Genomic DNA, 17628 nt, shown 5'->3' with positions numbered 1-17628 from the left:
AATTCATCTGAAAATCTTTGACACATTGAGCAGAATTTTTGTTCTGATGCTGGGATCCTGATGTCAGGTGCATTTCCAGATCCCAACCTCGTGTCACATCAGTGCCTGACATCCAACAAGATTCTTAACAAGCAGGCCAGCTGGTGGCCAGCCTCCCTGTCCAATTAGGGATGGCAGGCGGGCTCCCCAAGCTGTAGGGTCAATAGGACTCCAGCATTGAAAGGCCTGCAGCTCCACTGTCAGAGATGGGAACTGCTGACGGAGGTGGGAGAGAGTGAGAGAGAAAGGGCGCTCAAGATGAAGGCGCCCCGAAGAGATTTTAAAAATTTTATCATCAAAAAAGTCACTGCTGCCAGGCTGTTATCGCGTAGGAGCAACCCCCCGACTGGACGGCCAGCAGCTTTAGCCCTTTGGTTATGACACGGGCAGGGTTTCCCTAGCTGGATGGACGCTGGGTCAGCCCCTCATCGCCCCCATCGCCACCCTCCCCCCCTCCCGGGTCTGCCATGGGGAGGTTGCCTCCATCCCTTGTTTGTATTTCAACCTCAGTGGGGGGCCTGCAAGCCAACTGGAAAATTGCAGCCAGCATGTGGAGAGTGCCCCTAATAGGCCTAACGAGCTACCTGCTGCTTGCGGACACGTAGCCACCAACCCCCGACCATGCCTGAACGAAAATGGCTCAGAATTGTGATCATGGCAGGAGACTGGCACAGCGGCCAGTGGTTAGGAAATTGTGGGCCTGTCTGCCTCCGGTCCCACCTTGGGGGCCATTTGAAAATCTGGCCCACTGTATCCCACACTAAGTGTGCTACTTTTCTATTACTACACCTCCCGGTTTGACTACTTTATCTGCCTGCCTTCCAAGGTGTTGAATTTTAAATCTCCCTATAGTTTAACAAATCTGGCCTCTGTAACCTTTTTCATGCTTCTGTCTCTTTCCAAGCCTTTGACTCATTGTTAACCCTTTCTTCCAACCAATGGCAAAAGAGTCTTCAGCACTTCCAACTTTAAGAGTTTTCTTAAAATTCATCTCTTTGACCAAATTTTGTCACTGCTCCAAATTCTACCACAATGGCTGGGGCTTTTATCCCCAGTGGGACACTTTGTGTTAAAGGCACTACACAAATGTCAGTTATACTTAGAACTAAAAATAGCTTATATGTCCTATAGAACCTAGAAACAGTCTAGAGTAGTTGCGTAAATCGGATTTCATTTTACTTTACCAATTAATTCTGTAGGTATTTCTAAGTTATAACGTTCCCAAGTATGCATTTGGTTCTGGTTTACCTTTCACTTTTATTGATTGCAATGAGAAATTACAGGTTTTTTGGTAATCATCTTTTACACTTCCTCGACCAAAGGAGTTCTTAGTGCTGGTATAGAGTCCCCTACACATTGTCAAACCTCCTAGAAGTCATTCTTTATTTGTGAACAATGCAGTATGAGGTGTCAAATCACCCCTTAACATGCAACCTAACAAAAATCTATACATCTTTTGTCTTGAAAATTGCACTTCATTCAACATTCACTGCCACTTAGGAAGCATGTTCCACTACCTTTTGAGTGGAATGTTACACCAGCAGGATTTTACAGTCCCACTGAAGTCAATGGGGTTTAGAATGGCTCACCGCATTTTATGGACCCGTCCCCGTGCAGCTGGGCTGTAAAATTCCAACCTTTGAATGAAAAGGGCTTCCTGATTTTATACCTGCTTTTTGAAAGGCTTAGCTCTAATTCCGAGAGTGTACTCCCTTGTTCTGGGTTCCTCCACCATTGCCCTATTGAAGCCTATTATCATTTTAAACACTGATTAGAGCCCTTCATCTTTTAAAGCCATTACCTCATGTCAAGACTCATGCAACTATGTAATCACTGCAAAGTAAAATGTCTGTACATATAGTAGCTGGAGTCGTTGTATTAGTGAGTAATAATCATTACTTACTGGCCTAATAAACTCCATAGTACATTGGGCATGTTGATGCATTACAATCAGTACAATCAATTTCAGTTGACAGACCATTAATTATCCAACCCAATGCAAATAAATGTGTATTACCGTGCAAAAGTTGGCCAAGTAGCATCCAAATCATGCCCTCTAGAGGCCAAGTCAAACTGCACTTCATTTAATTCATAGAGGTGATCGACGATGTCAGAACAGAGATGAGATTTCAGCAATGGGCTTCGTGCATAGTACCAGTCACTTTAAAAATTGAGGGAAAATCATTAAAATCACAAAACAAGGTTTACATCATCACAAAAGAAATTCACAAACTGTTCCTGAGACACTTAAAACACTAACAACAAACTCTTCTTGGTACCCTTGGTTACCAAGAAGATAATGAGCAATCTTCCACAAATCAGCAATACATAATGACAATCATCCAGATCACTTCCAGAGCCTTATCAAAGTACATGCTGGTTAATTTATTGGAAATTAAACTAGACCACACTTTATTTGTTCCCACAGTGCAAAACTGCACACAAATTCTCATCAAATAAAATAATGGAATGATACTACTCAGGACGCCATTTAGTCTATCGTGCCTATGCCGGTTCTTTGCAAGAGCCCTTTTCCCATAAACTTGTAAATTTTCCACCTTCAAGTATTCATTCAGTTCCCTTTTGAAAGTTATTATTGAACCTGCTTCCATCACCCTTTCAGAAAGTGCGTTCCATGTTATAACAACTCGCTGTGTAAAAAAAAATTCTCATCAATCCTATATGGGGCTACATAATCTACAATATGTGTAAGAGTTCATAAAGAATATGCAACACAGATAGTGGAAGGATTAGGTATCCACAAGGCTCATGAGAATAATGGAAACATAAGAACATGAGTAACCATTTAGCTCCTTGAACCTGTTCCAGCATTCCATTTGATCAAGGCTGATTGTAGCTCAACTCTATATGCTCTGTAGCCTTTGTTTCAAATTCCTTGATATCCTGAACTTATAAAAATCCATTTAATAAGTTAGGATGAATCCTCAAGGAATTAAAGGAGGAAGTCAATGATGCTTTAGTTGATACTTTTCACTATCTTGTAAATACTGGAGAAGCACCCATACACAGGATAACAGATGCAGTTCCAATATTCAAAAAAAAAACTTACAGCATAAGCCTGGTAAATACAGGCCAGTTAGCTCATGATCCACATCCCCAATAGCAAAACTGCTTTACAGCATTCTACTAACTAAAGTACACATAGGGAGTAGTAATCAGGAGCCTCACAAACTTCCTCTAATTCTTTAAGGCAAATTTATTAGATGTTCTTGATTTGGATTTTCAAAAGCATTTGATGAAGTGAGTCTAGAGGAAAATGTTAGGATCCAATCCAGGTTGCCAAAATGGAATAAACATTAACTTGGAGGATGATGATAAATGCAAAATGCTTTTTTGGGAAAAAAGTAACCCATGCAGTTCCAAAGGGATTTGATCTTGGACCCAATAGTTTCAATGATTCTGAAGTTTTAATGATACTAAATATGCTGACTACGTGGTCGAAGTGCTTTCATCATGAGCAAAGAACAGATTGACTATCCTCAGAAAAAATTGGACCAATCATGTAAGCTGGACTGAGATATGGCAAATGGGTTTTAACATAGGTCAATGTAGTGTAGTGTAGTGTATGTAGCAACAGTTAACAGTAAGCAGCAGCTAACAAGAAAGGGTACTCACTGATGGAGGCTGATATGAAAAATGAATTGGGATGATCACTGATCATATCCTGGAAACATTTGGTCAATTTGAAGCAGTTGTTGATCAAAATGGGAAGAAGGAGCAGCTTGAAGACATTGGGCTATGTCGTCATAAATTATACTGTGTGGGTTATGGGAAGCCTGAATTTGCTGCTTTGTTCACCTTACCCCAAAAATATGCAAACATTAGAACAGCTTCAGCGAGGAATGACCAGGATAATTCCGGGCATTAAGTGACAAATTTTGTTCAAGTGACTAGAGAGAAATTAATGAGAATTGTAATACATGCCTATAAAATGAAAGGTGCAGATAAGGTTGAATTAAACACACTATTTTACTGGGAAATGAGTACAGAACAGAAAAACTTGTTCCCATAGGATAATGGATGTGGAACAGACTCCCACAACATAGAGTTCATTTAGGGTCAGCTGCCACCTTTTAAAAAGAATTGCATTGTTATCTGTTGAGAAGTTTACATTGATGTTAGCAGCACTCATTTTTATTTCCCCAGTGGAGAATGATGAAAGAAAATAGTGCTATTGTAAGAGTAGATGGTGTGGGAGAGAAATCCATCATAATTACATATAGATTCTGGATGGAATTGTACTGTTCGATAGAATAACCGTTTCATCCTCTGGGTTATTTTTAAACATATATTCCATCAGTGCTTACACAACATTAAACCCAATACCCCTCACCGTCCGCCATCAGGCCAATTGGAAGGATTTACAGGCTAATAATCAACCTGTTTGGCCAGGTTATGAATGCACCTTCCACGGCTATCAAGTCCTGAAGTGGGGTTTGAACCTGGAGCTTCTGGCCCACAGGTAGGGATACTACCACTGCACCACAAGACCTCCTTTGAACTAATAATTAAGTAAAAGCATGTTAACAGCAATAAAATGATTAATTTAGTGAGGAAATAAATAACTTTAAGACAATACTTTATTGGACACAATAAACAGTATATTTTCAATCCCCCAATGTTTCAAGGGGAAGGAATATAAGTTCTTTGCTTTTCTGTGACCAAGAAGAGCAGTTAATTTGGAACATGCATCACCACGGTCAGCTCAGTGCAAGTCCTAGTGAACAACGGCACAGAAGTATAACTGGCAACAATGGTACTTTTTATATTCATCTGATCATGGGTGTGGGCATCACTGGCTATAGGCCAGCATTTACTGGCTAGGCCCAATTGTTTTTGAGGAGCTGGTGGTGAGCCACCTTCTTGAGCCACTGTAGCCCATGTAAGTACACTCACAGTGCTGTTAAGTAACAAGTTCTAGGATAGTGACCCAGTGACACTGAAGAAATGGCCTTATATTTCCAAATAAGGATACGGTGTAACTTTTGAGGGGAAATTTCAGGTAGGTGGTGGTGTCCCCATGTGCTTGTCACCCTTGTTCCTCTAAGCTGCTATGTCATTGGCAAGGAAAGAGGGTGCAGGGGTATTGTACACACACCAACATATAACTTATCAGTCAGATTTTACTACTTCCTTTTTCTGTCAATTACCCCTCCCCTTTCCCTGGAATTCCATCCTGATGTGTGGTTCCACAGGTGCTGGCTGCCCTCTGGTAACTCACACAATCTTCATGTGTGAGTCGAGACAGTGAGTGGTGCCAAACTACTCAACCACATCAGGTGTTACAGCCAAGTCTGTAGACACCCAACATCCACTCATGCACACTTCCAATAAGGGGCACTGAATAATGATTAGGAGCAGGAATTGTGAATGATTTCCCCTTCCCTAACCCAGGGCACTACAGTGGAGGTAATTTCAACTGAATAATGTTAAACACCAACTAAAGGACATAGAATAGAGCCCACAAAGCAATTCTTGTAACAAACTTCAAAATGCTTGCAGCACCTTAATTATTCTTAAATTATTAATAAATCCCTCTTTTGTGGTGTAACTTGAAGAATTCAAACATCTGTAGCTTACCTTGTGACTTTTACGTTCATCAAACATTGTTGAATAGTATCAGCCAGGCGCTGATGGACTAAAGAATACCGAATGAATGCTCGTCCTTTCCCAAGGGAGGTTTTCAGCTTTAAAAATTGAAAGCATCATTTAATTCAAGGAATTTATCGTGCCCAGAAAAAAATTGTCTCACAATGAAAAGCATAACAATACATTCATTGATGCTTATTAGTAATAACCTCAAAAGTATTTACTTTTGCATATACACTTACAAAAAGAAAGTTAGCCATCAGGCCCACCCATGCTCATCCTGAAGGGTCATGCACCATTCTCCGAAACACTGGTAATACTAACTTTAGGTAAGGGTAAAAACAAAAGAAAAAAAAATACCCAATTTCAGAAACCCATTTCGACAAATCAATTCTCTACTACCACTATTCCTACAACCCCACTCTCACCCCCATTTACCTTGACTCAATTTGAATTTTATTTGTTTGAATATTTATCCATTTCACTTTGAAAAATTATTATGGATTCTGCTACTACCACCGTTTCTGGTAGGATAGATCTTAACAGTTGGCTGAATAAAAATAAAATTCTTCCTAAGTTCTCCCATAATTGTTTTGATGATTATTTTTAATCTCTGCCCTCTAGTTACTAATTTACTAACCAGTGGAAAAAGTTTGTCAAAATTTACTTTACCAAAATCACTCAGTACTGAACACACTTTCCTCAAATGTATTTGTTACAATGGCAACAAAGCAGTTCAATAACCTCTCCTCACAATTAAAGCACCTTAGCTCTGGTAGCATCTTAGTGGATTGCTGCATTCTCATTCTATTTTGTATTTTACCATTTCCTCTCCCTCTTTTTTTTAAGGCGAAATGGGCTTAAACACTGCAACTTCTCCAAATGAAATTACAAGATATCCAAAATAATGTCAATCCCAAAGGTTAGACATTTTCAGTAGAATTTAATAACCTCCCGTGATGCAGGGGTGGGGGGTCCCATTTAATCAGATAGGAGGTGGCAAGTGGGAACCCCGCTACCTTCCAGCCTCCATGGCAGGAAAGCCTGGGGGTGGCATTCTCGTCTCACTGCCAGTTTAGCAATTAATGCCCACTTAAGCGCCTCATTCCACCGCCAATGGGATTAACCCAGCAGGGGGCAGGGAGCTCACCATATGGGTAGAACGGCATGCAAACCCACGTGCTTTAGCTTGCAGGCCCCTGCATTGAGGGGGCCTCATTCAAAGGCACTCGGTGAGAGTGCCCACCCACTGAGAGCTGCCCTCGCTGATCCCCTCTCCCCCGCAACTCCTGCCATCACTCTCCTGTGATCCTAGGCTTCGGGTGGGTCTAGTATTGGCAGTAGCCGCCACCTCCCAGTGGCCCTGCCATTCCAATAGAGCTGTCAGCCTCTGACTGGCTGGCAGCTCACAGCTGGCGAGACTTCCCCACCGCGGGTCCTTGATCCTGGGGAAGTCCTCCAGCTGTCCAGTTAATGGAGGGCCTTCCCTCCGTGAGGTGACACAGGGCTTGCACCAGTTTTCCAACTGGCGAACAAGGACCTCGTCAACTCTGGTAAATACCGCCCGATGGCTCCACATAGAACATATCACGCTGGATGCCTTGTGAATGAACGCTCTCTAATTTAGAGTGTCTGGCTAGACGCATACATTTAGCTCTTTGTTAATAATTACTACTAATAAATTGAAAAAAAATCCATATGCTTCAAAATATTCAAGTAAACTCTCTACTATTTGCCAGAAAATTCAGAGAAACTCTTATCTGCAATCCAGATCAAGAAATTTGAAAGGAAATGCATAAATAGCCATAGTACTGCTAAGTGATTAATCGTCCTCTGGAGAACTTCACCTTCTTACCTCTGGGATAGACTTCACAAAGCGAATTCCATCATTAGCTCCTTTCACCTTGGCTAAACAATTGCAGAAATAATCCCAGTAGTCTTTCTTGTTGCCGAGAAAAGTAGTTTTTTCCTTCTGGTCAAACTGTAACAAAAGATATGAATAAAAAAACAATGTCAAGGCTAAACTTTGCAATTGTACATATGCCACACACACTACAAGGACGAAAACCTAAAGAGAGTCTTTCAGTACAAATTCAATCTCTTCACAATGACTTGGCCACAATAATAGTTCTGTATTAAATAATATTATTGCTACGAAAATAGACAGTAATGTAATCTTCAATAGATTAGGAAGCCTCAAAATTGATAGAGTTCCTGGTCTGGATAATATCCATCCTAGGGTGATTAAAGAAACGGGAGAAGTGTTCTGTAACCCCGTTCTCTGTATCTTCAATAGTTCAATTGCAGTCAGGGCTAGTTTCTGCCACTCCCCCGGCAGCACTAAGGCTTTCTCAGTGCGCGTTTCATGCTGGCTGCCCGTTAATTGGCCAGCTAGCATGAAATTGCGTTTGGAGGCCGATTGCAGCTGGAAGCACATTTCGCGTCCGCTTCCAGGCCAGTCAACCTGTGTGCGCCCAACGAGTGCAAAATTTAGGCCTATATATTTTTTTGCCTCTGCTAGATTGCATGGCTGCCAGAAATCAGGAGGGGAAGGAAACGTCCACTCACAATGTTTCAGGCATCAAGTGATGAGAGCCTGGTCGATGGACCAGCTGTTTTTTTCCTGTCTGTCAAATTCATATAAATAGAGAGGGTTTTGAAACAGGAAGAATCAGTTGTAGAATGACTGCCAAAATCTTCTCCTGCCACAGTGCACTGCCCATTTAAGTAATGCAGGCTGGCTTTAAGAAGTGCAGGCTAACTTTAACTGTTAAACTGTTTAACTGTTCTGTTGAAGGGTCATGTGGACTCGAAACGTCGACTCTTTTCTTCTCCACCGATGCTGCCAGACCTGCTGAGTTTTTCCAGGTAATTCTGTTTTTGTTTTTAACTTTAACTGTTGCTTGTCTCTTGATTTTGGGCCCTCTGCCGAAGTGTGCAGGCACTTAACAGCGCAGTTAATACTGACTGCAGACTGCAATCATGTTAATTTGCAAATAACATGAAGCTGGTGTGCTGCCTGCAACTGAAGCAACCGGCGCAGGTTAAGCCACATTCCAATCCACAAACCCCTTTTCAGGGCTATAAAATTTTGCCTCCAACAAATCTTTGTTAGTCAACTCCCATAAAAATGAAACCAATTATGAAAATGATGGACACCATCAAACCAGAGAAGGTATCTGGGGTACCTGGCCCCAACCGCTTCCTCTTCCCATGGACGTCCAATCCCTCTACACCTCCATCCCCCACTGGGATGGTCTGATGGTTCTCCGCTTCTTCCTCTAACAGAGGCCCCAACAATCCCCATCCACCACTACTCTCCTCCGTCTGTTCTCACACTGAACAATTTCTCCTTAAACTCCTCTCACTTCCTCCAAATAAAATGTGTGGCTATGGGTACCCGCATGGGCCCCAGCTATGCCTGTCTCTTTATGGGGTATGTGGAACATTCCTTGTTCCAGTCCTACTCCGGCCCCCTCCCATAACTCTTTCTCCAGTACATTGATGATTACTTCGGTGCTGCTTCATGCTCTCGTCTGGATCTGGAAAAATTTATTAATTTTGCTTCCAATTTCCACCCCTCCATCATTTTCACATGGTCCATCTCTGGCACTTCCCTTCCTTGACCTCTCTGTCTCAATTTCTGGTGATAGACTGTCCACCAATATCCATTACAAGCCTACCGACTCCCACAGTTACCTCGACTACAGCTCCTCACACCCTGCTTCATGTAAGGACTCCATCCCATTCTCTCAGTTCCTTCGCCTCCGCTGCATCTGTTCTGATAATGCCACTTTCAAAAACAGTTCCTGACATGTCCTCCTTCTTCCTTAACCGAGGTTTTCCACCCACGGTGGTTGACAGGGCCCTCAACCGTGTCCGGCCCATCTCCCGCGCATCAGCCCTCACACCTTCTTCTCCCTCCCAGAAACATGATAGGGTCCCCCTTGTCCTCACTTATCACTCCACCAGCCTCCGCATTCAAAGAATCATCCTCCGCCATTTCTGCCAACTCCAGCATGATGCCACCACCAAACACATCTTCCCTTCTCCACCCCTGGCGGCATTCCGTAGGGATCGTTCCCTCCGGGACACCCTGGTCTACTCCTCCATCAGCCCCTACTCCTCAACCCCCTCCCATGGCACCTTCCCATGCAACCGCAGAAGATGCAACATCTGCCCCTTTACTTCCCCTCTCCTCACTATCCGAGGACCCAAACACTCCTTTTAAGTGAAGCAGCATTTCACTTGTACTTCCCTCAATTTAGTCTACTGAATTCGTTGCTCCCAATGAGGTTTCCTCTACATTGGAGAGACCAAACGCAGACTGGGTGACCGCTTTGCAGAACACCTTCGGTCTGTCCGCAAGCATTACCCAGACCTCCCTGTCACTTGCCATTTCAACACTCCACCCTGCTCTCATGCCCACATGTCCGTCCTTGGATTGCTGCATTGTTCCAGTGAAGCTGAACGCAAACTGGAGGAACAGCATCTCATCTTCCGACTAGGCACTTTACAGCCTTCCGGACTGAATATTGAGTTCAACAATTTTAGATCATGAGCTCTCTCTCTCCTCCATCCCCACCCCCTTTCCGATTTCCCTCCCCACCTTCTTTTTCCAATAATTTATATAGATTTTTCTTTTCCCACCTACTTCCATTATTTTTAAATGTATTTCCATCCATTGTTTTATCTCTACCTTTTAGCCTTTTTTGATTCCTTCACCCCACCCCACCCCCACTAGGGCTATCTGTACCTTGCTTGTCCTGCTTTCTACCCTTAATTATCACATTCCTTAGATAATATCACCACCTTCAGTGCCTCTTTGTCCTTTTGTCTGTGACATCTTTTGGTTATCTCCACCTATCACTGGCCCTCTATCCAGCTCTACTTGTCCCAACCCCCCTCAAACCAGTTTATATTTCACCTCTCTTCTAATTTTACTTAGTTCTGTTGAAGGGTCATTCGGACTCGAAACGTTAACTATGCTCCTCTCCGCAGATGCTGCCAGATCTGCTGAGTTTTTCCAGGTATTTTTGTTTTTGTTAAGGTATCTGGGGTAGTCCCTAATTTGTATCATCATACTTTTATTGTAATAAATCTCACTTACCCATACCGTGTTGTTATCATAATCAGATTTGCCAACCCAGTTCCTGTATACATGATGATAACTTTTACCTATCCAACTTTTATTTTTATTGTAATCACTCTTACCTGTTCAGGCCTCATTTTATTGTAATAAATTTGACGTACCAAGCCCATTTTTGAAAACTGTAATAAAACTCACCAAGCTGAATAACCATTTTACCGTGAATAAACAATAACCTAACATTTCTCGCACAACATACTACAAAAGTTTATAGACTAGTTTAATTCTGCTTTTGTGCTAGCGCTGCTGGACACCAACCATCTGAATTCTTCTATCACTGATGTGTTCCAAGATGCACAAATAAAATAAAAGTGATGTCACTACTGTAAATCTCTTTTAATAATACAAAGCCTACAGTAAAACTACTTGCCTTCCAGGTTCCTTACCTGAAGGAGGTATTCTAATTTTAAGCAGCATTTGTGCAGGTTGGTGCTATCATCAGTGATTGGGTCACCATTTTCCTTGTGTTCTCGATTTAACTCTGAAATCGCATCTATAAAACCAATACATTCCACGTTATCTCAAAATTTAATCTAATATGTTAATATTAATACTCAAGTATTAACATCCTTCAGTCTTAATCATTAACTTTCATCAATCCTAATCAGAACATCTTTCCATTCTTCTCTCATTTTCTGCATTGGTTCTTTACCATCAGTTGTTAAGCCACTAACTGTCTTCACGAATCTGCCGCCACTTTTCTCTTAAAATACCAAAGGCATGCTTTCTTTGATGTAACGATAAACAAATTCCCCAATATTTCATGAGGTGAGTTGTGCTGCATTTACACCAATGAGGCACTAGAATTTCATAGGTCAGCTTACTTTCATGTTACTTACAGTATTCATGGATGCAAATCTGGCATAAAGATGGGAAGAACTTGCTGAGGTAATTGGAAGTTAGCATGCTGCCTTTACAAAAACCCCAGTTCTGCCTGAAGACTGCAGCAGTAGGCAACAGTTCAGCAGGTTAGTGGCAAAGGACTCAGTTCACTTAGCTTGACTCCTCCTGAGGCACTAGCACACACTTCATTTGACATCAAAGCAGTATTTAACTGAGCGTGTAATCAAGAGCCCAAGTAAAACTGAAGTCAATGAGAATCAGGGGGAAACTCTCCACTGGTTGGAGTCATACCTAGCACAAAGAAAGATGGTTGTGGATGTTAGAGGTGAATCATCTCAGTCCCAGGACATTGCTACAGGAGTTCCTCAGGGTAGTGTCCTAGGCCGAATCATCTTCAGCTGCTTCATCAATGATCTTCCCTCCATCATAAGGTTAGAAGTGGGGATGTTTGCGGATGATTGCACAATGTTCAGCACCATTCATGATTCCTCAGATAAGTGAAACAGTCTGTCTCCGTATGCAGCAAGACCTGGACAACACTCAGGCTTGGGCTGATAAGTGCAAAGGAACATTTGGGCCACAAAGTGCCAGGCCATGACCATTTTCAACGAAAGAAAATCTAACCATTTCTCCTTGGCAATCAATGGCATTACCATCGCTGAATCCTCCACTATCAGTGTCCTGGAGGTTACCATTCACCAGAAACTAAACTGGAATAGCCATATAAATGCTGTGGCTACAAGGGTAGGTCAGAGGCTGGGAATTCTGCAGTGAGTAACTCATCTCCTGACTCCCCAAAGCCTGTCCACCATCTATAAAGGCACTAGTCAAGAGTGTGAAGGAATACTCTCTACTTGCTTGAATGAGTGCCGCTCCAACAATACTCAAGGAGCTTGGCACCATCTAGGACAAAGCAGCCTACTTGATTGGCACCCCATCTATCACCTTAAACATTCACTCCCTCCACCACAGTGGTTGCAACGTGTACCATTTACAAGATGCACTGCAGCAACTCACCAAGGCTCCTTCAACAGCACCTTCCAAACCTGCAACCTCTAACACCTGGAAGGACAAGGGCAGCAGAACACCATTACCTGCATGTTGTCCTCCGAGCAACACTCCATCCTGAGTTGGAACTATAATTGCAATTTTTTTCAATGTCACTGGATCAAAATCCTGGAACACCCTCCCTAACAGCACTGTGGGTGCACTGACACCGCATGGATTGCAGCGGTTCGAGAAGGCAGCTCACCACCACCTTCTCAAGGGCAATTAGGAATGGACGATAATGCTAGCCTGGCCAGCAACACCCACATCCCATGAATGAATAAATTTTTAAAAAATTCTCAAAAGGTAAACACTGCAAAACTAATCATTTACAATGTACTCTGGTGGGGGAGCCACCAATTTAAGACCTTACAGTATGGATATCCAGATGCCCTAACAGTAATTACTTGCATGCACGACATTAAAAACCCCTTCCTCCACTTTATCAGGGTGATACCAACAAATCTCTTACTTTAACTGTCCTATGCCACCTGTGACACTCGTTATGATCCCAGCTGATGTTACTACTGGACAAGTTAGATCACAGGGTGGAACCCAGCTTGATAAATCCTAAATTTATTTTTTGTTAGGAAATATGGAGGGCAGCTATTGAACAGAGTCCCAGGAGTCAGCTGATGGACTTTTAACAAAAGAATGAAACATTTATTAAACAAGAAAAGATGGGCTATATGACAGTACTCCTTCACCCACAACTATACCTTTACAGATTTGTGAAGATTCGTAAGGATAACACAAGTTACAAAAGCTATCTTATGCTCTAATGCTCACAGTAAGTGCACAGTCCACGTAAACCAACAGATGACCTGTGGTCAGGCACACTACACTTTGAAATCAAGTGTCAGATGCCACCCCAAACAGATACTATGGACCTCCCCACAGGTGCTTGTCACACTGTGAGCTAACTGGCCTCAATGAGCTCCACCATTCACAAGGGGGTTTCCAATCTCCACTCTCAAAGAACCCGCTTGGAATCTTCTCCAAAACGACGCTTTCTCTCGACACCTTCCACAAGAATCCACCTCCAGGGTTTCAAACTCTCCTTCCAATGTTCCTCTCTCCCGGATCGCCAAGTACATTCAAGCTTTCTTCCATGCACACTCTCTTAAATGCTCAGCCTTGTCAACAGAACACCACTGCTTCACAGGCCCATAGTAAGGAGTCACAGACCTTGGCTATCTCCTTGGATCTTCTGGCAAGTCTATTTTGCTTCAAGTCTGCCTCCTGCAGCTTCCTCCCTTTTAAGCTTGGAGTCTTTCTCTCTGTTCTTTGCTTTCATTTCCACTGAACAGGATCTTGTTCCAAATTCCTGACCTTTTCCTTTGACTTAACTTAAAGTGCTTCTTGGGCCTTTCTCTTTTTCCTTTATGACCTGCTCTCTGCAGTTCCCTCTCCCAGTAGAATGCTGACAACTTGATATCTTCCTTGAGATCCAGAACTCATTTGACATTCAATGTTACTTTAACTTTACAGCAACTCATCTAAGACTCTTAGACTTATTTTCCTCAACAGTGCGCTAGTGTCATCTAGAGAGAGACTTAAACTGCTCCCTTCACCTTAGAGCATAATGACCAACTGAACTCAAATTGCTTTTCTGTTTCTCTCTGTGTCCCTGTGTGGTCCTCCTGTCGCTAGGCAACAGCCAAGATTTTTCTACTCTGTGTTGGTTTTAACTCTCCTTCAAGAGTTGTAAAACCTAATTAAAATGCAAGCATCTTTTAAAGTGAAACTAAAATTCAAGTTCTCCCTTTCTTAACACGCCAATACAGAAATACAAATCAAACTTAAAGCTAAAACTCATTCCTAACACCCACAAATACAAATATAACTTACTTCAACTATCTCTAGTTCCTAACATAATCCATTGACAGCTTTCGCCCAATTGTGTTGCAGAAGAAACTGAGGCACAATGCCCACAAGAGGCAAGGCACAGGCAGGGAATATCTCTGATTTTCAGGTTCTTCCTATTAATGTAGGAAACCTGTGACAATCAAGTGCATGCTCTAGTTGTAAATGAACAAGCTGTTACTAATTGGGGAAAGGTAAGGCTTTATTCTTAAGTATATAAGAACTAGTTTCCACCTGTGTGGGAGAGAGGAAAAGGGAGTTTACGTCTGTGTTCTCTCAGTTATGTGAATAAACTAATATTAAGGAAAGACTGGCTCTAGATTCTTCCTTTTGTCAGTGAATGAGCAGCAACTTTTAACACTTACAATCTCTTCCCCTGCCACGAGGAGCTGGCAGTAAAGATGATGGAGAGGCATTCTACTCTTGTCATAAGAGATGATGAGATGAGGAATTGAGTGGTTGCATCAGCTTAGTGACAGAATACATTAACAGTCACCATGGCATCCCTCTGAAACATCACAAACTTTCACACCTTTCTATTTAATCCTAAAGGGACAATGTTCACCCATTCTCGGCTTGTACTTTGCTTTCCTGTACATCCAAAATGCTAACAGTAGGCAGTGTTACAACTCAGATAGCCAGGTGGTAAAGGATAGAACATTGGAGCCTCATCTTAATACACTAATAAACTTTTATTTACAAAGACACACATTTTGTAGGTCCGAACATATGTATAAACACCCAATTCGTATACAATTAACAGGCAGAATGGGGGGCATCAAGAGGTTGTGTTTCAAACCACACATGATTCAGCACCAGGGCCACTTACTTCCACTTCTCCGTTTCTACGTTAACTCCAACAGCTGCCACTATCCAAATCCGTGCTTGAGTCACCTTGAAAAAATCATTTTGACTGGTGATAGAGAATTGTCAGCCTGCACGATTTTGCTTTTCCATCAAGTTCAAATTACATGATTTGCACGACTGTCCAATATGAATTTCTCCTGTCCAAGGTGAATTTCACTGGCATTTTTCTTGCTGGCTTCACATCCTCCACCTTTCATAAACTCCAAATTGCTCAAAATTCAGGCACCGATGTTCTCTTGTTTTTCTAGCTCAATATCCATTAACTCTTTCAGTTGCTCTGCCAGATTGTACAGACTTTCCCAGACCAATTTCCAAGTTTCCCCCTCTTACTTCAATTCTCTTCGACATAGATGCATTCTTCAATCAATGCACAATCAATTCACGGTCATCAGTGTTTAAATGCAGAGAGGCGGGGCACTTAATTAGCATTTTTAAATCGGGCTTTCAGGAGTCAGGAAACTCAGCAGTGAAAGGAAGTGGGGAACAGCTAGCTCCCGAAGGTAAGTGCCTTTCTGAGCACTCCTTGTAGGCCAGAAGGAGCAGTTGTACTCCCCACAGCCCCTCAAGGGAGCCTTAACCTCCCCTACATCATTTATTGCCTCTCTCTCTCTCTCTCAATCACCAACCTCAAATGCTGGCGCCCCTCATCCCACCATCAACCCCTCCAGCCATGATGTCATCTCCTTTCCCTCCCATCGCTGTGGTTCTACCTTCTCCGCTCTCCCAGGGACCTTCCCCAGGGGTCCCCGTTTACACTCGCCTGCCCCTGATTTCCCTCCTGGTTGCCCTCCAGTGTCAACTTGGTTGGGTGCCAGGCAGAAGATGATTCGGCCTCTCCTGCCCCCTCTAGGAGCCATTGTCTACAGCTCGCCAGATCGCTGAGCAATCAATAAAGCAAAATCAAGAGACTACGGAGATGGAACCGGGGATGGATAGAAAATTTTACCACACATACACTTCCAACAGAGTTTGCGACAAAGGTGGAACCCAGGTTGATTTTCCACTTGGCTGATTTTAGAACCCTTAGAATCAGCCTGGTTATATTAGCTAATTCAAGATCCAGTTGGGATTGAATCTAATGAGTATTGTTCAGTTACACATTAGGTTTATGTACTGAGCCATATGGGAACTGGCAATGAGAAGATAGTCAGTCCCTCACTACCTGGAGTTCACAACTGTAGCCTCCCCAGATCAGGACCATAGCTTCTCTTTAGGTTATGAAGATTGGATGGGATATTGTCAGTGTCACTATCGTGAGCCTTCTGGTGACTGGTCAAGGAAGATCTGGAAGACATCCCCCAGAAGCTGTCTGCTTGTTTCCTTAACAGCAGAGGTGCAAAATCCACTGATAGCTTCAAGGAAAACTGAACATTTGTCCTTCATCGGGTGATATTTCAACATCGACATTGAAAGAGTGTGTACTCTATTTATTTATAATCCATACACATGGGAAGAGAGATGTGTTGAGAGCAAATCTAGCAATCCTTACCTTTTAGGTCTCGGATTATCCTTTGGATCTGACTTTCTCCAACAGACATTGCCATCATTGTGCTTTCAACTCAAATAGTCTATAACCTGCTTGATTAAAAATACTTGCATATTAAAGAAAACAGCAGGGCAACAAGCTGCAGAGTAAAAATATTTGAATGCCATGCTATCTGCTGCCAGGCATACTGCATTATTTCTAACACATATAACTGACATGTAGATTGTCCTCCATTGGGACAGGCACAGACAGCACAATAAATTAGTAAGGACAGTATCTCTTTCATTCATATCAGCCTAGGGTATTCTGCTAATTCTGTGCCACATAACAAAAAGGAGAAGCTGAAGGTTGATCTAATAGAGGTTTTTCAAATTATGGAGGGGTTTGATAGCGTAGATATGAAGGCATTTCCACCTTCAAAAAACTGGTGGTCATAAATATGACACAATAAAGTCAATAAAGACTTAACAACAAGCCTCTTATCCAGAGAGTGGTTAGAATGTGGAACTTGCTATCACAAGGGGTGGCTGAGGTGAGTAGTGAAGCTGAACTTAAGAGGAAGCTCGATGAGTACATGACGGAAAAAGAAGCAGAAGGGTACACTGATAGAGTTAAATGAAGTATAAATGAATATAAACACCAGCACAGATCAGTTGGATCAAATGGTTTCTGTTCTGCAAATTCTACATCATTGTGTCTGTGTTCAGCAAAGGTTCACACA

The 17628-nt window shown here is 42.5% G+C and overlaps 1 protein-coding gene across 6 annotated transcripts in view; it reads right to left on the bottom strand.

Moving 5' to 3' along the window:
* The window catches only part of fyco1a (FYVE and coiled-coil domain autophagy adaptor 1a), a 197293-nt gene that overhangs the window by 176435 nt on the left and 3230 nt on the right, over positions 1 to 17628 (bottom strand). For all 6 annotated transcript variants that reach the window (XM_078539514.1, XM_078539513.1, XM_078539519.1 and 3 more), the window contains 5 exons: positions 16911 to 16996; positions 11185 to 11291; positions 7505 to 7630; positions 5641 to 5747; positions 2057 to 2200 (listed from right to left, as the gene is read on the bottom strand). In XM_078539514.1, the coding sequence (XP_078395640.1) occupies positions 2057 to 2200; positions 5641 to 5747; positions 7505 to 7630; positions 11185 to 11291; positions 16911 to 16968 (542 nt within the window). In that variant the 5' untranslated portion in view covers positions 16969 to 16996. The remainder of the gene's footprint in view (positions 1 to 2056; positions 2201 to 5640; positions 5748 to 7504; positions 7631 to 11184; positions 11292 to 16910; positions 16997 to 17628) is intronic.

This window comes from Cetorhinus maximus, chromosome 3 (assembly GCF_964194155.1).
Source record: "Cetorhinus maximus chromosome 3, sCetMax3.hap1.1, whole genome shotgun sequence".
NCBI lineage: Eukaryota > Metazoa > Chordata > Chondrichthyes > Lamniformes > Cetorhinidae > Cetorhinus > Cetorhinus maximus.
Note: the sequence above shows the minus strand (reverse complement) of the source record. Positions and strands in the feature narration are given on the sequence as shown.